This window comes from Oncorhynchus keta, chromosome 10 (assembly GCF_023373465.1).
Source record: "Oncorhynchus keta strain PuntledgeMale-10-30-2019 chromosome 10, Oket_V2, whole genome shotgun sequence".
NCBI classification, from domain to species: domain Eukaryota; kingdom Metazoa; phylum Chordata; class Actinopteri; order Salmoniformes; family Salmonidae; genus Oncorhynchus; species Oncorhynchus keta.
This window is the reverse complement of record NC_068430.1, coordinates 26,734,917-26,758,968: the sequence shown is the minus strand read 5'-3', so window position 1 is coordinate 26,758,968 and position 24,052 is coordinate 26,734,917. Positions and strand designations below refer to the sequence as shown.

General features: G+C 42.1%; 1 protein-coding gene across 3 annotated transcripts in view; it reads right to left on the bottom strand.

Annotated features, from left to right (window-relative positions):
• The window catches only part of fhit (fragile histidine triad diadenosine triphosphatase), a 305,934-nt gene that overhangs the window by 54,566 nt on the left and 227,316 nt on the right, over positions 1–24,052 (bottom strand). For all 3 annotated transcript variants that reach the window (XM_035777529.2, XM_035777527.2, XM_035777528.2), the window contains 2 exons: positions 18,991–19,136; positions 17,656–17,685 (listed from right to left, as the gene is read on the bottom strand). In XM_035777529.2, coding sequence (XP_035633422.1) covers positions 17,656–17,685; positions 18,991–19,136 — 176 coding nt within the window. The remainder of the gene's footprint in view (positions 1–17,655; positions 17,686–18,990; positions 19,137–24,052) is intronic.

Here is a 24,052-nt window from a genome sequence, read left to right as displayed (position 1 = left end):
CTCAGAAGTATCTTCAAAACAATTTGATTAGTGGACTTGAATAGATGTTCATTAGCATACAGAACATAAATGACAGCACATCCTGTGTTTGTTAGGATCATGTAAGCAGAGACTGTCAACTTTGTACATGATAAATAAAATCAATGACATGAGGAAAACTGTCTTATTCTTTTCTGGATCGGAACATCTCACTTATCTCATCATTCTCAGAGTTGACAGCACATTGAGAAACTAAACTGACAGGGGAAATTAACTGACAAACTTAACTGATATCCTTATTTAAAGCTGCAATATGTAACTTTTTGGGAGTTACAGATCTGTCATTGTCATTGAAAGCAAGTTCTGTTCTATGTGCTGTAGTTCTGTTCTATGTGCACTTTTCTATGCTTCCCGCTCTTAAGTTTTATTTGTTGTGTCTTTTACTTTCGGTTTTGTACACCAGCTTCAAACAGCTGAAAATACAATATTTTTGGTTATGGAAAATATATTTCACAGTGGTTTAGATGGTACATACTTGCTTGTTTTGTCAAAAACTGAAATTAGCCGAGCTATTCTAATTTTAGCAACCAGGAAATGTCGGAGGAATTTCTGCAGAGTGCACCTTTAAGAGTTCTTAATCATAAACTTTGGCTACTCAGCAAAGATGTGTATAAAATATCAAGAAGGGCCATTTGAACTCTGAGGCTCACTTTTATCTACAGGTCCTAACCTCAAAAAGCATTTTCTTCAGCACTTTAGTCTCATCTAGAGAATAATATCCAAATTGCCAGCTTTTATTAATTTATCATTACTCAGCTATGATAAACAGCACAGGCTGTGTCAATGAGTGTTTATAAATGCTACAAACAAGATAACATGTTTTGAGGCCTCTGCTTTGTTGCCACACATTTTTTATTTAATGAGTAAATTTGCATAATGTCTGCATTATTAAATCTGCCTACCTTGAGGTAAAGTTTGAAGGAAGTCTGCGGCAACGGTGTTCAATACATTTTAAACGGTGCTGAGTGCGGGAGGCAGAGGCCGGCAGACAGGGACTGTGTAAAAGCCGGCATGCCAGCAATGTGAAGGGTGGGATGGGAGATCATAAACCCTGACTGACACTGCAGAATGTGTGGGGTGAGTTTCAGACAGTTTGATGCCCACATGCACAGCAAGGGGCCACTCTGCGTGGGCTCAATAAGTCTCCCCTCATAGGATATGGCAGCTGTCATGCCTGGCCTTGACTGGGATTCACACTGGTAAAGGAATTAGAACATGCAAGGTAGTGGAGGTCTGACTTCCTGGATTAGATTTACAGCAGTAGTGTCACTAAATGGCTGTTAGTGCTCTGAAATGGGGGAGTTGGGGACTCTACAATATCACCATTTGAAAGTGTATTAATGCGGGAACAAAGCAAAGCACACACTAAGTGGTACCAATATTTCCTTACACCCCAACTGATATAGGACTATGTCTATCTTAATAAAGCTAATAGAAAACAATTTGATCTTAGTCGTTTTCCATCAAGACTGGTACGTGTCCTTGGCAGCAGTCAGAGTCCCACTTACAGTATATCTATTTTGTCTCATTGCCTCCCTGATTAGACACATGCAGATACTGGGGGTCAAAGTTCAATGTCATCCCCTTCAACGTCCCCTCATCAGTCTGTGGATACTTCCTTATGCTTTATTTTCCATCCATACTTGGTCACCATACCCTGTTTCAAAGAACTCACACACAGCACAGGCCTACTCATTTAGAACATCCTTCATACAGAGCTGTATGTTTGTTTGTCTGTGCTACGTTCTAAGAGGTATGTACAGTTTCTCCAAACATAATAAAACATATGTCTTTTAATTAGTTTCTGACTGCAGAGATAAAAGTGCAAATAGCTATAGAGTATTTTTTTTGGTTAGGTGAAATCTAGTCAGACAGGGAGACAAATGTATTTTGTCACAAACAGCTGTGTTCCCATTAAGGCAGAGGGTGCAGGAGCCTCCGTTGCTCCGAGCAGGAGCTACTAATTAGAGGAAGAGAGGAAGATCTGTCCCACCATTCATTGCTTCCACCGCCAAACCACCTCTCGCTAAAAAAAACAACAGCCAGCAATTTACAGGAAGATTCATCTTGCTTTGTTTGATGGGTCCCCTTTGCTTTGCACTTAAACACCGTATAAAGGGCTCAAACAAACAAAAAGGTGCCACCATAGATGAATGAGTCTAATGCTAACATTGGAATAACACATTATGTTTGCAAAGTCCATTGTCATGCATCTGCTAGGAGCCCTGCGCAAAAGGTGGTGTGTTTGACTATGGTTCACCCTGAATGTGATGTGTTGTGACTGCTAGCATGAGGGTTAGTCACCAGCCCCAAGACACAGCATAACCTCTGTATTTTACTACAACATAGTCTTTACTGAACCATGCAAAATTGCTGTCTGAAAGTATGTTACACTGTAAATATCAGGTATTTTTAATCATGGTCGAATTACTGACCGGGACCCCACCATTGATTTTGTTTGTGACTCTCACTCAGATATCATATTAAAAACATTTCTCTCCACCCTATGGCAATATGTGTAGAAGTGTAATACATTTGCTGTAAAACTGCACATTTTCCTCTCCACCTCTTGGCAAAATGTGCAGAATTGCAGCAAACTTGCTTTAAAACTGCAAAATGTTCTCTACGAGGGCCTCCCGGGTGGTGCAGTGGTCTAGGACACTGCATCACAGTGCTAGCTGTGCCACCAGAGACTCTGGGTTCGCACCCAGGCTCTGTCGCAGCCGGTAGCGGCCGGGAGGCCCGTGGGGCGATGCACAATTGGCCTCGCGTCGTCCGGGTTAGGGAGAGTTTGGCCGCTGGGTTTATCCTTGTCTCATCGTGCATAGACTCTTCCTGAGGTCCAGCAAAATTAAGGCAGTTGATACAATTTTAAAACATTACAATAAATTCACAGATTTCACAACACACTGTGTGCCCTCAACCACACTCCACAACTACCACATATCTCCAGTACTAAATCCATGTGTATGTATAGTGTGTGTGTGTGTGTGTGTGTGTGTGTGTATGTGCGCATGTGCCAATGTTTGTGTTGCTTCACAGTCCCCGCTGTTCCATAAGGTGTTTTCTTATCTGTTTTTTAAATCTAATTTTACTGCTTGTGTCAGTTACTTTATGAGGAAAATAGTTCCATGTAGTCATGGCTCTATGTAGTACTGTGGCACTCCCATAGTCTGTTCTGGACTTGTGGCATGTCTTGTGGGGTATGCATGGGTGTCCGAGCTGTGTGCCAGTAGTTTAGACAGACAGCTCCGTGCAGTCAACATGTCAATACCTCTCATAAATAAAAGTAGTGATGAAGTCAATCTCTCTTCCACTTTCAGCCAGGAAAGATGACATGAATTAATATTAGCTCTCTGTGTACATCCAAGGGCCAGCCGTGCTGCCCTGTTCTGAGCCAATTGAAATTTTCCTAAGTCCTTTTTTGTGGCACGTGACCACACGACTGAACAGTAGTCAAGGTGTGACAAAACTTGTGCCTGTAGGACCTGCCTTGTTGATAGTGTTGTTAAGAAGGCAGAGCATCGCTTTATTATAGACAGACTTCTATCCCATGTTAGCTACTAATGCATAAATTTGTCTTGATCATGACCGTTTACAATCTAGTGTTACTCCAAGCAGTTTAGTAATTTCAATTTGCTCAATTTCCAAATTATTTATTACAATATTTAGTTTGTTTACTGCTATTCTAACTTCCGCGACGCATATAAGGCCCTGCCCCGCCCTCCTTTCGGAAAAGCTGACCACGACTCCATTTTGATGGCAGCATTCACGTGAAACTGAAAGCGGGAACCACTGCTTTTAATCAGGGCAGGGTGACCGGAAACATGACCGAATACAAACAGTGTAGCTATTCCCTCCGCAAGGCAATCAAACAAGCTAAGCGTCAGTATAGAGACAAAGTAGAATCTCAATTCAACGGCTCAGCCACAAGAGGTATGTGGCAGGGTCTACAGTCAATCATGGATTACAAAAAGAAAACCAGTCCCGTCACGGACCAGGATTTCTTGCTCCCAGGTAGACTAAATAACTTTCTTGCCCGCTTTGAGGACAATACAGTGCCACTGACACGGCCTGCAACCAAAACATGCGGCCTCTCCTTCACTGCAGCCGAGGTGAGTAAAACATTTAAACGTGTTAACCCTCGCAGGGCTGCAGGCCCAGACGGCATCCCCAGCCGCGCCCTCAGAGCATGCGCAGACCAGCTGATGTGTCAATCAATCCCTATCCCAGTCTGCTGTTCCCACATGCTTCAAGAGGGCCACCATTGTTCCTGTTCCCAAGAAAGCTAAGGTAACTGAGCTAAACGACTACCGCCCCGTAGCACTCACTTCCGTCATCATGAAGTGCTTTAAGAGACTAGTCAAGGACCATATCACCTCCACCCTACCTGACACCCTAGACCCACTCCAATTTGCTTACCGCCCAAATAGGTCCACAGACGATGCAATCTCAACCACAATGCACACTTCCCTAACCCATCTGGACAAGAGGAATACCTATGTGAGAATGCTGTTCATCGACTACAGCTCGGCATTTAACACCATAGTACCCTCCAAGCTCGTCATCAAGCTCGAGACCCTGGGTCTCGACCCCGCCCTGTGCAACTGGGTACTGGACTTCCTGACGGGCCGCCCCCAGGTGGTGAGGGTAGGCAACAACATCTCCACCCCGCTGATCCTCAACACTGGGGCCCCACAAGGTTGCGTTCTGAGCCCTCTCCTGTACTCCCTGTTCACCCACGACTGTGTGGCCACGCACGCCTCCAACTCAATCATCAAGTTTGCGGACGACACAACAGTGGTAGGCTTGATTACCAACAACGACGAGACGGCCTACAGGGAGGAGGTGAGGGCCCTCGGAGTGTGGTGTCAGAAAAATAACCTCACACTCAACGTCAACAAAACTAAGGAGATGATTGTGGACTTCAGGAAACAGCAGAGGGAACACCCCCCTATCCACATCGATGGAACAGTAGTGGAGAGGGTAGCAAGTTTTAAGTTCCTCGGCATACACATCACAGACAAACTGAATTGGTCCACCCACACAGACAGCATCGTGAAGAAGGCGCAGCAGCGCCTCTTCAACCTCAGGTGGCTGAAGAAATTCGGCTTGTCACCAAAAGCACTCACAAACTTCTACAGATGCACAATCGAGAGCATCCTGGCGGGCTCTATCACCGCCTGGTACGGCAACTGCTCCGCCCATAACCGTAAGGCTCTCCAGAGGGTAGTGAGGTCTGCACAACGCATCACCGGGGGCAAACTACCTGCCCCCCAGGACACCTACACCACCCAATGTTACAGGAAGGCCATAAAGATCATCAAGGACAGCAACCACCCGAACCACTGCCTGTTCACCCCGCTATCATCCAGAAGGCGAGGTCAGTACAGGTGCATCAAAGCTGGGACCGAGAGACTGAAAAACAGCTTCTATCTCAAGGCCATCAGACTGTTAAACTGCCACCACTAACATTGAGTGGCTGCTGCCAACACACTGACTCAACTCCAGCCACTTTAATAATGGGAATTGATGGGAAATTATGTAAAATAAATCACTAGCCACTTTAAACAATGCTACCTAATATGTTTACATACCCTACATTATTCATCTCATATGTATACGCATATACTGTACTCTATATCATCTACTGCATCTTTATGTAATACATGTATCACTAGCCACTTTAACTATGCCACTTTGTTCACATACTCATCTCATATGTATATACTGTACTCGATCCCATCTACTGTATCTTGCCTATGCCACTCTGTACCATTTTGGAATTGTTAGTTAGATTACTTGTTTATTTATTTATTGTTTGGTTATTAGTGCATTTTCGGAACTAGAAGCACAAGCATTTCGCTACACTCGCATTAACATCGGCTAACCATGTGTATGTGACAAATAACATTTGATTTGATTTGATTGTTTAGGGTTTAGTGAGTGTTTTGTTCCAAATACAATGCTTTAAGTTTTAGAAATATTTAGGACTAACTTATTCCTTGCCACCCAACTCTGAAACTAACTGCAGCTCTTTGTTGAGTGTTGCAGTCATTTCAGTCACTGTGGTAGCTGATGTGTATAGTGTTAAGTCATCCACATACATAGAAACTCTGGCTTTACTCAGTCAGTGGCATGTCATCAGTACAAATTGAAAAAGCAAGGGGCCTAAACAGCTGCCCTGGGGAATTCCTGATTCTAACAGGATTGTATTTGATAGGCTTCCATTAAAGAACACCCTCTGTGTTCTGTTAACCTCTAGTGACACCACATCCCGTGAAAGGGACCGTTGTCATCATCTAACACTAATTAGCATAACGCAACGGACATAAATCTTCCTAGAAAATATTCCTATTCATGAAAATCACAAGTGAAATATATTGGAACACAGCTTAGCCTTTTGTTAATCACCCTGTCATCTCAGATTTTCAAAATATGCTTCACAGCCAAAGCTAGACAAGCATTTGTGTAAGTTTATCGATAGCCTAGCATTGCATTATACCTTGTCACGAAAATCATAAAAGCAATCACATTAAATCGTTTACCTTTGATGAACTTCAGATGTTTTCACTGACGAGACTCCCAGGTAGACAGCCAAAGTTTATTTTTCCCCAAAATATTATTTTTGTAGGCGAAATAGCTCCGTTTGTTCTTCACGTTTGGCTGAGAAATCGGCCGGAAATTGCGGTCTCGACTAATAATCCAAATTAGCTCCATAATATTGACAGAAACATGGCAAACGTTTAGAATCAATCCTCAAGGTGTTTTTCAAATATCTATTCGATAATATATCCATCGGGACAATTGGTTTCTCAGTAGAAGCGATTGGAATAATGGCTACCACTGTACTTTACGCAAGATTTTCTCCAGGAGCACTTGCCGGACCACTTGCGCAATGTAGCCCCCTACGGGTATTCTTCAACATAAATGCGTAAAACTACGTCACAATGCTGTAGACACCTTGGGGAATACATAGAAAGTGTAAGCTGGTTCATAGCACATTCACAGCTCAATGTGGACTCATTGGCACGCAACGCTTTCAAAATATGGGGCACTTCCAGATTGGATTTTTCTCAGGCTTTCGCCTGCAACATCAGTTCTGTTATACTCACAGACAATATCTTTACAGTTTTGGAAACGTTAGAGTGTTTTCTATCCAAAGCTGTCAATTACAGTGGGGCAAACAAGTATTTAGTCAGCCACCAATTGTGCAATTTCTCCCACCTAAAAAGATGAGAGAGGCCTATAATTTTCATCATAGGTACACTAGGTACATAGGTACACACAACTATGACAGACAAAATTAGAAGAAAAAAATCCAGAAAATCACATTGTAGGATTTTTAATGAATTTATTTGCAAATTATGGTGGAAAATAAGTATTTGGTCACCTACAAACAAGCAAGATTTATGGCTCTCACAGACCTGTAACTTCTTCATTAAGAGGTTCCTCTGTTCTCCACTCGTTACCTCTATTAATGGCACCTGTTTGAACTTGTTATCAGTATAAAAGACACCTGTACACAACCTCAAACAGTCACACTCCAAACTCCACTATGGCCAAGAGCAAAGAGCTGTCAAAGGACACCAGAAACAAAATTGTAGACCTGCACCAGGCTGGGAAGACTGAATCTGCAATAGGTAAGCAGCTTGGTTTGAAGAAATCAACTGTGGGAGCAATTATTAGGAAATGGAAGACATACAAGACCATTGATGATCTCCCTCGAACTGGGGCTCCACGCAAGATCTCACCCCGTGGGATCAAATGTGATTTTCTGGAGAACAAAATTCTCAGTTTGTCTGTCATAGTTGAAGTGTACCTATGATGAAAATTACAGGCTTCTCTCATCTTTTTAAGTGGGAGAACTTGCACAATTGGTGGCTGACTAAACACTTTTTTGCCCCACTGTATATGCATATTCTAGCATCTTGTCCTGACAAAATATCCCGTTTAAAACGGGAAAGTTTTTTTTCCAAAAATGAAAATACTGCCCCTAGAGTCGCAACAGGTTAAACAAGTAACTCTTTATCCACATTATAGTAGGGTGTGTAAAGCCATAACACATAAGTTTTTCCAGCAGCAGACTGATCAATAATGTCAAAAGCTGCACTGAAGTCTAACAAGACAGCCCCCCACAATAATTGTATCATCAATTTCTCTCAGCCAATCATCAGTCATTTGTCTAAGTGCTGTGCTTGTTGAGTGTCCTTTCTTATAAGCATGCTTAAATTATTTTGTCAATTTGTTTACTGTAAAATAGCATTTTTTTCCAGAAGTTTACTAAGGGTTGAGAACACGCTGATTGGTCGGCTATTTGAGCCAGTAAAGGGCTCTTTACTATTTTTGGGTAGCGGAATGACTTTAGTTTCCCTCCAGGCCTCCACACTCTCTAGTACGCTTAAATTGAAGATGTGGCAAATCATAGATCTCATTTAAGAAGCTATCCCCTTTTCCTTTCTTCACTGCCCCCAAATGTTCAGATATGCTGGTTTCAGGTTGTCAGCTAGCTAGCTAATGAGGTAACAAACATGACTGAACAAGGTGTAAAACAAATGGTTAACTACCCATGAATAGTTTTAGAACGGCCCACGACATGGTTTATGATTGTAAAATGCAGCCCCCCCATCCACGACAGGAAGAAGGAAACATTGCACTGGTAATATGGGTCAGATCTTTTGAACTGTTTGGGATAGAAACAATAAGTTTTCGCTGCATAAATGGTGCAAGCAAGATGCTAATGAATCTGTGTTCGGGTAACAGCGGGATAGACATTTTACATTTACATTATAGCGAAGCCTTATCATTACAAAAATTAATACAAACATAAAACACATTATTTGCATTTATTAATATTCTTTGCACAAGTGCTCCCAAATTAAAACTGCAGGTCATAGCAAAATATTTTGTTGTATATATGCCACTTTAGAGACCTGTCTACACCCCATGGCAAAATATATATTTTTTAATCGCTTAGGGCCCCCAAAAGGCTAGGGCCAGCTCTGACTGCATGTGTTGTTATGGATGTGGGTACACAGACCCGCTAGCCACTGAGACCCCTCATGATCAGTTCAGATGTTTTTTGTGGCCCGCACTCATATCAAACTTGCACATCCCTGCTTTAGAGTGAGATCCTACTTTGTGAGGTACCATACTAACATTCATTGTGGGTGTGTTGAAATGTATTAAACACCTACTGCATTGTTAAGCAGTTGCAATCAGCCATCAGTGGCAGTAACACATGACCTACTGTGCCATTCTAGGGTCACCTGAAGCCCTAATTAACCCAGAACCATGAGGCAGTGATCCGTTTTGAAGTTGGCTAGGTCTTCGGTCAAGCCCTTAGGTTATCTCATCAGCATGCCCCGTCCCCAATACACATCATCACAAACAGTGAGAGTGCTGCCAGTACACACTGCAAATGACTGATAGGAATATATCCATTTAGCAAAAACAGGACCTCTGCAACTGTCAATCAAATAATGGGAATCAACCTCTCTGGTTCATCTGGCTCTTTAATAAACAATGACTGTGCCATCAAACCAGCACACAATCCGGCTTCACTGGTTTTACTGTTAATATTTCTGTTTAAGCACATTCTCTTTTGTTTTCATACAGCAATGTATATATCATGGTTCTTCTCTGTGAACACACACAGCAACAAACATGTTCCAAACAGAGCCATCCACATGATGAATAACTATAATCACCCCTACATTTTCCACAAGATGAAAATAAACTCAATTCCATCATTCTAATACAAAGATTTGTCTGCTGTCTTTGTGAGACTCCAGGCACAGAGTTTATAAAAGTGCATTTGCCTCCATAGACTGCCTCTGTCTTATTCAATCAAAGAGTCATTTTTTATTGCCAGTGCGAGAGCACATGATTGCAATAATCCAGTTGATAAATGGAGGTGGGGCAGCACTGTAGCCAGTGTGCTTGGTGCACTAGATAATATTTTTCTCATAAAGGGTCCAGGCAGGCCTCTAATTCAGATTTACTGCATGTTCAAAATTACTGGATAAAATATGTAGATTATTTCAGTGGGTTAAGGAACAGTGATAGAACAACTTCTCTTTATTACTGCCTTTGGTTCATGGCTGAGAGGTTCTCTGTTGCATTTCCCAGTGATACCACTCACTGCAAATGAGAGAATATTTGATGCAGGCGATTTCATGATAATCCAAAAGCCAACCTTCCCTTAGGTTTGAATCTAATTGAAGATAGCAAAAAATACATTGCTATTTGACCTTGTTTGTATTGACAGACAAAAACAATTTCATCTCAAACAATCACTGGATGAAAAATGGTTTTTGTGAAAAACGGATGGCAAAGCTTTGTTTCTCTGGGGGGTAGTATGACCGCCATCTTCTCTCCACACATTGGGGGCATTCTCTAGATCAGATCAAATCTGGCTGCAAAATGGCCTGACTGCAGTACTTTGCATTCATTTATTATTCATGCAGAGTATTTTAAAGTTGATTTAGAAACTGGTCAGGCTAAAAGACAGTTGGCCCAGGAGCACATTTGAAACCCTGACGTGTCCTGTTAAAAAAACACCCAAAACAGCAAAACTCAGGCCCCTTGTGCCCATGAACAGACATCTCATGTCATTGTTATTCAAATCAGAGAAAGAGAACAGGGCAAGTAAGAAAGGCCATCCTTTAAGCAGAAGGTAGAGTAGGTTATGTGGAAAGTTGTTGGTTAGGTGATGCTGTGTGTTCAGCAGTCCCATTAGCAGATAGACTGGTGTAGGGTTGGGCTGGGGAGGACAGATGTTTCTAACGTGCAGCGTGAGGCTAATGAGCATGAAGAAGACAAGGCAGGGGTAAAAACAACATTAACGGCGCCAACAACAACAAGAAACAATGGAAAACAACAGCCTCCAGAACCATTTATTACAGATGTAGAATCTTAATTTGAGCCAGTTTGCTACAATAGGGAATTAATCCTGCAGCAACAGGAATTGTGAATTATTATGTTGGTTATAATTCATGGACATATTTTTAGGGGTTGCAACATTTTTCAAAAGGGAAAATCAAGTCTGAGATTTCAAAGTAGAAATTACAAGCTTCAGAAGCCTTTTTAAACCTGAAATACAGTAATTATCCTGCAACAGGGAATTCTAGTACTCTATTTAGCTTTCTAAAGGTAATTACTTGAATTTAAAGTAAGCGTTGATTGTGAGCGGAAATTACAAAAGAAAACAGTATTTTAGAAGTAGTGATAAAGGAGGCTCTCTTACTGGCTGAAGGCCTTCTGAGTCATAGAGAAGATACGGTTTCTGTCCGAGTTGGATTACAACAAAACAGAGTGGTTTGGACAAGTTTTAAGGTTAATTGATATGTCAGGGCAATAACATGGATGGTGTATAATTTTTGTTGTTGTTGTTATTTAACTAGGCAAGCAAGACAAATTCTTACTTTCAATAACAGCCTAGGAACAGTGGGTTAGGGGCAGAACAACAGATTTTTACCTTGTCAGCTCAGGGATTCAATCTTGCAACCTTCCGGTTACGAGTCCAACGCTCTAACCACTAGGCTACCTGCCACCCCAGATACTCAGTCAATATGAGTCCTTCCATTCAATCGGACATGGAGGGAGGCGTGGGCTCACCTACTGTTGAAGAGTGGTCCGAGCGGTTATGAAAGCTAACCTTTACTTTTAAAAGGCACACCAAATACGCTATGACAGAGGGACCCCCCCTTCCACCCTCCTAAAGGCACCCCACCTGAGAGGGACCACTAAGCGCCTTGTCTGACATTTCTCAGGTTCACATGAAATTAACATTATCCACCACAGAACTCCCTATTTAGATAAGAAATCCTACGAGCCGTAATGCCTCATTGAGCCTATATATGATGTGATAAGAATATAAAGAGAAATAACAAACCTCAATGACCTGCTTGTTCCACACATGCCTAGACAGCCCATACAGAATACTAAACAGATCAATCAAAACCACTACTGGCCTCTTAAAGTAAATAACAGCATACATTTATATGTTTGAGGCTGTCTTTCCTCCTCTTACGAGAAGAATGAAAAGGCTTTCGACTTTAAATGCGCTTCTTAGGTGATTAAACATTTCAATGGAGGAGGCATTATCTGGGGGACCGGGTGCCATTTGAAGAGGATGTAGCACTTATTCAAAGACCTCTTCAAATAAGTACCTTTGTTCTCAGGCAAATTCTTTGGATGCCCATTCAAATCTTTAGCATGCAGAAGCCGCCAGAGCAGGTTGGGAATGTGCTGAGGTTCCGATGATGATTACGTCTGAGGACTCGTGACTTTTTCACATCTCAGTGGCACGTTATTTCACGGTAGAGAAATGGCCTGGTATTTACTTTACCCTTTTCATGATTCTAGGCGTATGTTGCATGTCACTACTTCACAGGAGAGGCATTTGAACTTTGATTTTTTTAATTTGATCAACAACAAATAAATGCATATAAAAAATATAAAATGTTATAAATGTTATAAAATGTTTAACACTTTTTTGGTTACTACATAATTCCATATGTGTTATTTAATTGTTTTGATGTCTTCACTATTATTCTACAATGTAGAAAATAGTACAAATAAAGAAAACCCTAGAATGAGTAGGTGTGTCCAAACTTTAGACTGGTACTGTATATGTCTAGACAATAGCTAGATGTGACTGTGGGTGATTATAGAATTTCTTTCACATGACCCATCAATTTAGACAAGTGTGTTTGGTAAGGGAGTGTCGACATGGCCATACTCGTATTCGCAATCGTATCCGTAAATTGACAGTCGACAGTCGATTGGATGACACTCTTGATCGGAAAAACGGAAGTGTTTTAGTAGCCTAAGTAAGAGATTGGCAAAATACCTCCCTGCATGTTCTCGCTGAAAACAGCTGCAGATTAGAAGCAGAGCGCAGAGGGGTGTGTGTGTGTCTCTGTCTGTGTCCTCAATATGCAGCGGGTAGTCAAGTTTGCAGTCACTCAGTCAGAATGCGCATTAGTTTAATATTTTTTCCCTACCCTTGCCTCACTTGTTAAATATTATGCATATTGATAGCAAACGTCCTCGCCTTGTGATTTATCATAGTAGCAGGCAGCAGAAATCTAAATTAACAGACCGAAAGCATGCGAGGAAAGAGGAAAAGTGATCGGGTGAAATTATGAAGGGAGTGGCCAGAGAAATATGGTTTCACTCTATCCAATCAGAGCAACAAGATCAACGTACAGCCAACCCTTTTCTTTACGGAAAGGCAAACTAACCAGTTGAGTTATTTAGACCATGCACGTGACTGACACAAACACAGGACAGTATGGTTTATAAACTCTGTGACTGACACCTGAATTTTTTTTTCTTCTTATCACAGATATATATAAAAAAAAATACTCTGAACATAATCGTATCCAGAAAATTGCCCATATCCATAACGATACTATTCAAACACAAGTAACCATTTCACAGTACTGTTTACAACTGTATTCTGTGCATGTGACAAATACAATTTTATTTGATGTAGTGTGTGATTAAAAAGGACGGTAATGTGAAGAACATGCAGGTTAGGATATCAAATCAAATCCAAGTTTATTTGTCACGTGCACCAAATACGACAGGTGTAGTAGACCTTACAGTGAAATTCTTACTTACAGGCTCTAACCACTTGTGTGTGTGTGTGTGTGTGTGTGTGTGTGTGTGTGTGTGTGTGTGTGTGTGTGTGTGTGTGTGTGTGTGTGTGTGTGTGTGTGTGTGTGTGTGTGTGTGTGTGTGTGTGTGTGTGTGTGTGTGTGTGTGTGTGTGTGTGTGTGTGTGTGTGTGTGTGTGTAAAGAAATAAAAAACAGTAAAAAGACATTTGAAAAAAGAGTAGCAAGGCTATATACAGACACCTGTTAGGCAGGCTTATTGAGGTAGTATATAAATGTAGGTATCGTTAAAGTGACAATGTATGTATGATGAACAGAAAGTAGCAGAAGCGTAAAAAGAGGGGTTGGCAGGTGGTGGGTGGGACACAATGCAGATAGCCCGGTTACCAATATGCGGGAGCACTGGTTGGTAGGGTCAATTTAGGTAGTATGCACATGAATGTATAGCTAAAGTGATGATGCATATAAGATAAACAGAGAGTAGACACAGCGTAAAGGGTGTGGGGACACACACAATGCAAATAGTCCGGGTAACCATTTGGCTTGGGAGTACAAACTGTTGAGAAGCCTTTTGGTCCTAGACTTGGCACTCCGGTACCGCTTGCCATGTGGTAGTAGAGAGAACAGTCTATGACTGGGGTGGCTGGAGTCTTTGACAATTTTTAGGGCCTTCCTCTGACACCGCCTGATGTAGAGGTCCTGGATGGCAGGCAGCTTTGCCCCAGTGATGTACTGGGCCGTATGCACTACCCTCTGAAGTGCCTTGCGGTCAGAGGCCGAGCAACCAGTCAGGATGCTCTAGATGTTGCAGCTGTAGAACCTTTTGAGGATCTCAGGACCCATGCCAAATCTTTTTAGTTTCCTGAGGGGGAAAAGGCTTTGTCGTGCCCTCTTCATGACTGTCTTGGTGTGTTTGGACCAATCTAGTTTGTTGTTGATGTGGACACCAAGGAATTTGAAGCTCTCAACCTGCTCCACTACAGCCCCGTTGATGAGAATGGGGATGTGCTCAATGCTCCTTTTCCTGTATTCCACAATCATCTCCTTAGTCTTGGTTACATTGAGGGAGAGGTTGTTATTCTGGCACCACCCGGCCAGGTCTCTGACCTCCTCCCTATAGGCTGTCTCGTCTTTGTCGGTGATCAGGCCTACCACTGTTGTGTCGTCAGCAAACTTAATGATGCTGTTGGAGTCATGCCTGGCCATGCAGTCGTGGGTGAACTGGGAGTACAGGAGGGGACTGAGCACGCAACCCTGGGGGGCTCCAGTGTTGAGGATCAGCATGGCAGATGTGTTGCACCTACCCTCACCCCCTGGGGGCGGCCTGTCAGGAAGTCCAGGATCCAGTTGCAGAGGGAGGTGTTTAGTCCCAGGTTCCTTAGCTTGGTGATGAGCTTTGAGGGTAGTATGGTGTTGAAAGCTGAGCTGTAGTCAATGAACAGCATTCTCACATAGGTGTTGCTTTTGTCCAGGTGGGAAAGGGCAGTGTGGAGTGCAATAGAGATTGCATCATCTGTGGATCTGTTGGGGCGGTATGCAAATTGGAGTGGGTCTAGGGTTTCTGGGATAATGGTGTTGATGTGAGCTATTACCAGCCTTTCAAAGCACTTCATGGCTACAGACATGAGTGCTACGGGTCTGTAGTCATTTGGGCAGGATGCCTTTGTGTTCTTGGGCACAGGGACTATGGTGGTCTGCTTGAAGCATGTTGATATTACAGACTCAATCAGGGACACGTTGAAAATGTAAGTGAAGACACCTGCCAGTTGGTCAGCACATGTCCGGAGCACACATCCTGGTAATCCGTCTGGCCCCGCAGCCTTATGCATGTTGACCTGTTTAAAGGTCTTACTCACATCGGCTATGGAGAGCGTGATCACACAGTCGTCCGGAACAGCTGATGCTCTCATGCATGCCTCAGTGTTGCTTGCCTCGAGGCGAGCATAGAAGTGGTTTAGTTCGTCTGGTAGGCTCGTGTCTCTGGGCAGCTCGCGGCTGTGCTTCCCTTTGTAGTCTGTAATAGTTTGCAAGCCCTGCCACATCCGCAGAGCGTCGGAGCTGGTGTAGTATGATGCAATCTTAGCCCTGTATTGACACCTAGCCTGTTTGATGGTTCGTCGCAGAGCATAGCGGGATTTCTTGTAAGCTTCCGGGTTAGAGTTCCGCACCTTGAAAGCGGTAGCTCTACCCTTTAGCTCAGTGCGAATATTGCCTGTAATCCATGGCTTCTGGTTGGAGTATGAACGTACAGTCACTGTGGGGACAACGTCCTCAATGCACTTATTGATAAAGCCAGTGACTGATGTGGTGTATTCCTCAATGTCATCGGAAGAATCATGGAACATGTTCCAGTCTGTGATAGCAAATCAGTCCTGTAGTTTAGCATCTGCTTCATCTGACCATATTTTTAGAGACCGAGTCACTGGTGCTTCCTGCTTCTGCTTGTAAGCAGGAATCAGGAGGATAGAGTTGTGGTCGGATTTACCAAATGGAGAGCTTTGTACGCGTCTCTGTGTGGAGTACAGGTGATCTAGAATTGTTTTCCCTCTGGTTGCACATTTAACATGTTGATAGAGATTTGTAGAACTGATTTAAGTTTCCCTGCATTAAAATCTGGTAATCAAATGGTAATTACACTATAAATGATCTAACACAATGCACTAATGTGCTACGAAATTACTGGAAATATTTAATACAAAATACCACAAATTCACAAGGCTGAGACTAATTTAAATGATTTGTACATTTTCTTTCTAATAGTACCATAACCATTGTTTCAAATAATGCAATTTCAAAGTATATAAAATAAATGAAAGGGGGTGCAAATGATGGTGGTAGTAGGTATGGAATTTCAAATCAATGCACATAAAGCAACTCCTTACACCTTCGTGTATTCTTACACCCTTGTGTTATTTTCCCAAATACGTAACATGAGCTATATTTAAGTATATTTCAGTATTCTTTCATATATTCTGCAAATACTGACTTTCATCTCTATGATTAAAACATGTCCACACATCCATTGCCTTAATGTCCTCAGCTCAAATTACACCATTAACATTTCAATATTCCTCCTCAGTTCAGGCCAAAGACTGCTCTCATGGCAACTTCCATAAATGTATAATTAAGCTTGTGTTCTATATGCAATATGAAATGAGTGTGTGGATTTTGGGAATAACAGTATTATGCACTAAGGTGATACGCATAAAAAGAAGAGGGTAAAAACTTGTTCAAATACAGTTTGTTTCTGAATAAATGCACTGTAGACTGTTGCATTGTGCATTCATCGTCTATAACTTTTAAATGTTTGAGATGTGAGGTATAATCATAACAGATTTTTAACCTCAGGACTATGATTGTAACCTTTATGTAACTAGGCAAGTCAGTTAAGAACAAATTCTTATTTACAATGACGGCCTACCGGGGAACAGTGGGTTAACTGCTTTGTTCAGGGGCAGAACAACAGATTTTTACATTGTCAGCTCGGAGATTCGATCCAGCAACCTTTCGGTTACTGGCCCAATGGTCTAACCACTTGGCTATCTGCCGCCCCATTGCCCAACAAGCGAATAAAAACTAAAACAATAATAGTAATAATTCATCTCAAAATGACCAACAACGTAAAAATGTATGCTAAATGGCATAAATTATTATATCTCACTACAGACATAAAGAGTAGGAAGGGAAGAAAGTTTTTGTCAGGCAGAGCCAGGCCTAAACTACTGTCAGTGCTGGAGGCAAGGGTGGGATCCCCTGACACCATTCACCCCCTTTAGAGTGGCAGCCCCCATAGCCCCTGAGTCTCAGCGCATGTCATTCCATCTTCCACCAAAAGAATACAGACAACGCATTTTAAAATAGAACACTGAATAATTTACATATGCCAAGAGTTTGGGACCTGCAAATGAAATACAATTATTATTTAATAGCATATAACTGTTGCAGAGGCCTCATGATAAATTTAAAGGGAGTGCATTATTAAGTCCTCACCTTCACAGTTTGTCCGGCTTCAGGGCCATCCTGGTGGGAACAGAACGAGATCATTAGGAACGGTAGAGAACTCAGAAATGCCGACGTTAATAATTCAACAGGATTTTAATTTCAGATGAATCATGGCGGCACCTCCCCATCGCCACGTGAATCTCAAAGTTTTTCATTTGTTTCTTTTGTCTTCATTCTGTCCTTCGGCGTTGAGCTGTATTCTCACTGTAGTGTCTCTCCTCTGTCACATGACAGCTGTTTTTGGAAATGGTTTCTTTTTGACAAGTTGACTGGTTCAATAGAGTTAAGTTAAAGCACAATATAGACTGCATACCTCGAAGGCATTTTCTAATATAGGGATCAGGAATTGAGGACACAGATATCTAAAGCATTAAGAGACCTCAAAGGAACATCTGTATGACAAAAATGTATTTGGTGACAAAGTGTGCATTATGATGTAATATTTATGCAGGTCTATGAAGTAATGAATTTTCACATCTCCTTTCTCAGGTTTGTGTTGTGAGATTTAGTTTGTCGTGTGGCGCTCTATGCAGAGAACAGCAACCCTCCTGCAGAGAGTGTTACTTGATACAGTGCCTCAGTTTTATGACTCTAACCTCAGAGCTGTCACAACTAATCTCACATCATTACTTCTCTATACCCCTCAAGTCAAAGAAAATTATATCCCCATAAACATTATTCCCTGCTTTTTTCAAACACATGAAATTATTTTTTGTGTCGGGCTGCCAAGCAAGCTTGGTGACATTTGAACATTAGCATATACTGCATATATCAAAAGTTATGCAGAATGACTTAGCCTGTGAAGTGATAGGCTGCCTGGCTGTCAAATCCTGCCTGGAAGTCCAATGAGAACCTGTTATTGTATTGTTCCAGCAGGTGGGGATCTTCTGTTGGCTCTCGGTGCAACTTTCCTCAGTTATGCCTCTTATTCCAATACAGATCTACAGGCTGAACGAGTGGGAGATTGATGTAGTCCTGTTCTCTCTAAGCCTCTGTGGTTGTGTTGTTTTACTTTCTTTCACTAACACACTCACTGACTCAGATGGTGACTCACACAATTGTTCACTTGGTCATTCACACATTATTCCTTCTCTCTTTCGCTCTCTCTAACCCACACCATATTATATTGATAGATATATGGCCCACAATAATTCATTATTCAAAATAATTTTGAGCTTGAATAGTAATGAACACTTTCTTCTGTCTGATATGGACCAGAAATGAGCAATGGAAGATACATAAACAAAGGGAAGTAGATTTGGAATTAGTATTCATCCCTATGTTGTAATGCTGGATACCAGACGGTAGTGTGTACAGTATTACCTGTATGGCGATGGTGAGGGAGGAAACCTGGAAGTGTTTCTCCACCAGGTCAGCCACTCTCTGGGTAGTGGTGAAGAGGTCAGCCACCTCATCAGGATGCAAGTCTCGGAAACGCTCAACGGGCCGCAGAGGACACACCAACACATCTGAGAGACAGGCTGGTTAAGGAAGCCACAGACAGCGAGAGAGGTAAGGGAACAAAGTCAGAGAGATACATTATCAACAACACAGTGCATAGATACAGTAGCAACACTGATAGACAAGGATATTTAACATGGGGAAAGAGAGGCAGAATCCTAAATTGAGACACAAGTGCGTTATTTGAAATATTACATTGTGTTGTTGTTGGCATTGCCTTCTTAAGAGTCAAATAAACTCAATTGAGATGGTTTATATGGGAGTTTTGTACAATTTGCTCACCAAGGTAACTTTATATGTTTTTTTCATTATAGCTAGTCTCCAAAGGTTAATGTGAAATAAAACAGAGTTTTACAGAGGTGTGATACTGTCCGTACCTCTGCTATGTTCCTCTAAAAGGCAGGCAGCATAAAAAAGTGTTTTTGTAATTATAAAGCTCTATTTCATCATGTTCTACATTTAAGACCTGTACTATTTAAGATCTATACTATGAATACCAAAAATGAAACAACACTTATCATGAGCACACTTATCATCTAGATAGCAATAAAACTATTTTGATTATTTTCAACACCAAAATTATAAACTGTCGTTGTTTTAGTCATGTCCTTATGGAAATAACATTGTTCTCATATAGTGAAAAAACACCATAGTCTTTACCAAATATTTCGTTTCATCTAGCCATACAAGTATACATTGAGACTTAGTTGTGAAAGGTGTTGAAAAACCTTTGAGAGCTATATGAAATATAAACAACCAATATTTATACAAACAAACTCAACAAAAAGCTGGCAGAACAATGACATTCTAGACTATTCTGTGCTTCCAACTTTGTGGCAACAGTTTGGGGAAGGTCCTTTTCTGTTTCAGCATGACACTGCCCCCATGCACAAAGCGAGGTCTATACAGCAATGTTTTGTCGAGATCTGTGTGGAAGAACTTGACTGGCCTGCACAGAGCCCTGACCTCAACCCCATCGAACCCCATTGGGATGAATTGGAACGCCGACTGCGAGCCAGGCCTAATAGCCCAACATCGGTGCCTGACCTCACTAATGCTCTTGTGGAATGGAAGCAAGTCTCCGCAGCAATGTTCCAACATCTAGTGGAAATCCTTCCCAGAAGAGTGGAGGCTGTTATAGCAGCAAAGGGGGGACCAACTCCATATTAATGCCCATGATTTTGGAATGACATGTTTGACGAGCAGGAGTCTGCATACTTTTGGTCATGTAGTGTATGTACAAGCCATTTACAAACCCATTATAAAGTCCCTATTAAATAGCATAGGCAAGGGGATTGAAAGCAGACTCATTTATTATCAGTATTCTGGCTTTGAAGTAACTAAAATAGAGAAATCTGCCATGTTCATACCTCTTACAACTTAAGTGCAAGGGGATGTTTTGTCAGGGACCAAAAATGATCAATTTCAGCTGAGTTATAAAGGTCATGAAACATATTTCACAGAAATTCTCACAATCCACACATCTCAGTGCAATTGCACACTGGAAAGTAATCAAGCTTTGTTACTAAAGTGAGACGTGTTGATGACAGGTGGAAGTACTTTGAGAGAAAATGTCCAAAGGCTGAAGGACATTTTTCCTTCAGACTCGGGTCATTGGATCAATAACAGTGTTCTGACAACACTATCCGGGAAACAGTTCTCTGAGAAACAGGAGCCAACAATTAAGGAGAGATCGAGGGAAAATAAGAACAGCAAGAAAATAAATGCACCTTAGATTGATATTTTCACAAAATCAAACATGGGAAACTTGAGATAGGATAGTGTGTAACAGACTGACATGACTGAGAACAAAACCTGGAACATAGAATTCATGATGTATGTTAATTTCTTGCTTGAAAATAACTTTCAAATAAGCAATCAAAATATAACATTCTGGATCAAATTTTGTTATTGCTCCTATGTCTCGCCTTTTGATTCAAAAATCACTTTACAGCCAGACATGTCTTGATTACAGGCATCAAGTAATCAAAAATGATTTCCATATTCTATTGCACCGTGGCAGATATAATTTGTGGAGACAGACAGCAGAGTTGAATCTTAATGAAAGTCAAGCATAGCAATCAACTATACCAAATATACTTTAAAATGATGAACTGGACCATTATGAAAGATCAAGAGTTGTCACATTGACTTCATGTGCAGGCCAGATTTATGAGAAAAATAACATCTAAAGTGTTGAATCACTGATGTGAAAAATATTCAAAAACTTGTCCACAGGCAATAGAAATGAAAGAGACATCCTAGTCCAAAACCAAACATAAAACAGCATCCTGCAGCGTTTGGAGAGGATGATTACATCCTTGTGTTTCATGGCATAATGGCTGTGTCTGGGCGCCATTCATCTCACGAGTCAGAAACAGCGGCACTAATGATCAGTTTGCTACCCTTCTCATGTGCAGCACACTGGAATGAAATCAGATATCATAAAAAGGTTGATGACATCTGCTAAACACGTGTATGTGACAACTACAATTTGATTTGATTTGATTTTGACATCCACACCCCATTAAATAATCATTCAATAATGTAATGGTTTACTTACAAGCCCTTAGCCAACAAAGCAGTTTTAAGAAAAAATACGTGTTAAGTAAAAAATAGATAAATAAAAAAGAAGAAATAAAAGTAACAAATAATTAAAGAGCAGCAATAAAATAATAAAGTGGAGGCTATATACAGGTGTACCGGTACAGAGTGAATGTGGAGGCTATATACAGGTGTACCGGTACAGAGTGAATGTGGAGGCTATATACAGGTGTACCGGTACAGAGTGAATGTGGAGGCTATATACAGGTGTACCGGTACAGAGTGAATGTGGAGGCTATATACAGGTGTACCGGTACAGAGTGAATGTGGAGGCTATATACAGGTGTACCGGTACAGAGTGAATGTGGAGGCTATATACAGGTGTACCGGTACAGAGTGAATGTGGAGGCTATATACAGGTGTACCGGTACAGAGTGAATGTGGAGGCTATATACAGGGGTACCGGTACAGAGTGAATGTGGAGGCTATATACAGGGGTATCGGTACAGAGTGAATGTGGAGGCTATATACAGGTGTACCGGTACAGAGTGAATGTGGAGGCTATATACAGGGGTACCGGTACAGAGTGAATGTGGAGGCTATATACAGGGGTATCGGTACAGAGTGAATGTGGAGGCTATATACAGGTGTACCGGTACAGAGTGAATGTGGAGGCTATATACAGGTGTACCGGTACAGAGTGAATGTGGAGGCTATATACAGGGGTACCGGTACAGAGTGAATGTGGAGGCTATATACAGGTGTACCGGTACAGAGTGAATGTGGAGGCTATATACAGGTGTACCGGTACAGAGTGAATGTGGAGGCTATATACAGGTGTACCGGTACAGAGTGAATGTGGAGGCTATATACAGGTGTACCGGTACAGAGTGAATGTGGAGGCTATATACAGGTGTACCGGTACAGAGTGAATGTGGAGGCTATATACAGGTGTACCGGTACAGAGTCATGTCATGTGGAGGCTATATACAGGTGTACCGGTACAGAGTGAATGTGGAGGCTATATACAGGTGTACCGGTACAGAGTGAATGTGAAGGCTATATACAGGGGTACCGGTACAGAGTCATGTCATGTGGAGGCTATATACAGGGGTACCGGTACAGAGTGAATGTGGAGGCTATATACAGGGGTACCGGTACAGGGTGAATGTGGAGGTTATATACAGGTACCGGTACAGAGTCATGTCATGTGGAGGCTATATACAGGGGTACCGGTACAGAGTCATGTCATGTGGAGGCTATATACAGGGGTACAGGAATGTGGAGGCTATATACAGGTGTACCGGTACAGAGTGAATGTGGAGGCTATATACAGGTGTACCGGTACAGAGTCATGTCATGTGGAGGCTATATACAGGTGTACCGGTACAGAGTGAATGTGGAGGCTATATACAGGTGTACCGGTACAGAGTGAATGTGAAGGCTATATACAGGGGTACCGGTACAGAGTCATGTCATGTGGAGGCTATATACAGGGGTACCGGTACAGAGTGAATGTGGAGGCTATATACAGGGGTACCGGTACAGGGTGAATGTGGAGGTTATATACAGGGGTACCGGTACAGAGTCATGTCATGTGGAGGCTATATACAGGGGTACCGGTACAGAGTCATGTCATGTGGAGGCTATATACAGGGGTACCGGTACAGAGTGAATGTGGAGGCTATATACAGGTGTACCGGTACAGAGTCATGTCATGTGGAGGCTATATACAGGGGTACCGGTACAGAGTGAATGTGGAGGCTATATACAGGTGTACCGGTACAGAGTCATGTCATGTGGAGGCTATATACAGGGGTACCGGTACAGAGTGAATGTGGAGGCTATATACAGGGGTACCGGTACAGAGTCATGTCATGTGGAGGCTATATACAGGGGTACCGGTACAGAGTGAATGTGGAGGCTATATACAGGGGTACCGGTACAGAGTCATGTCATGTGGAGGCTATATACAGGGGTACCGGTACAGAGTGAATGTGGAGGCTATATACAGGGGTACCGGTACAGAGTCATGTCATGTGGAGGCTATATACAGGGGTACCGGTACAGAGTGAATGTGGAGGCTATATACAGGGGTACCGGTACAGAGTCATGTCATGTGGAGGCTATATACAGGGGTACCGGTACAGAGTGAATGTGGAGGCTATATACAGGTGTACCGGTACAGAGTCATGTGGAGGCTATATACAGGGGTACCGGTACAGAGTGAATGTGGAGGCTATATACAGGGGTACCGGTACAGAGTGAATGTGGAGGCTATATACAGGGGTACCGGTACAGAGTGAATGTGGAGGCTATATACAGGGGTACCGGTACAGAGTGAATGTAGAGGCTATATACAGGTGTACCGGTACAGAGT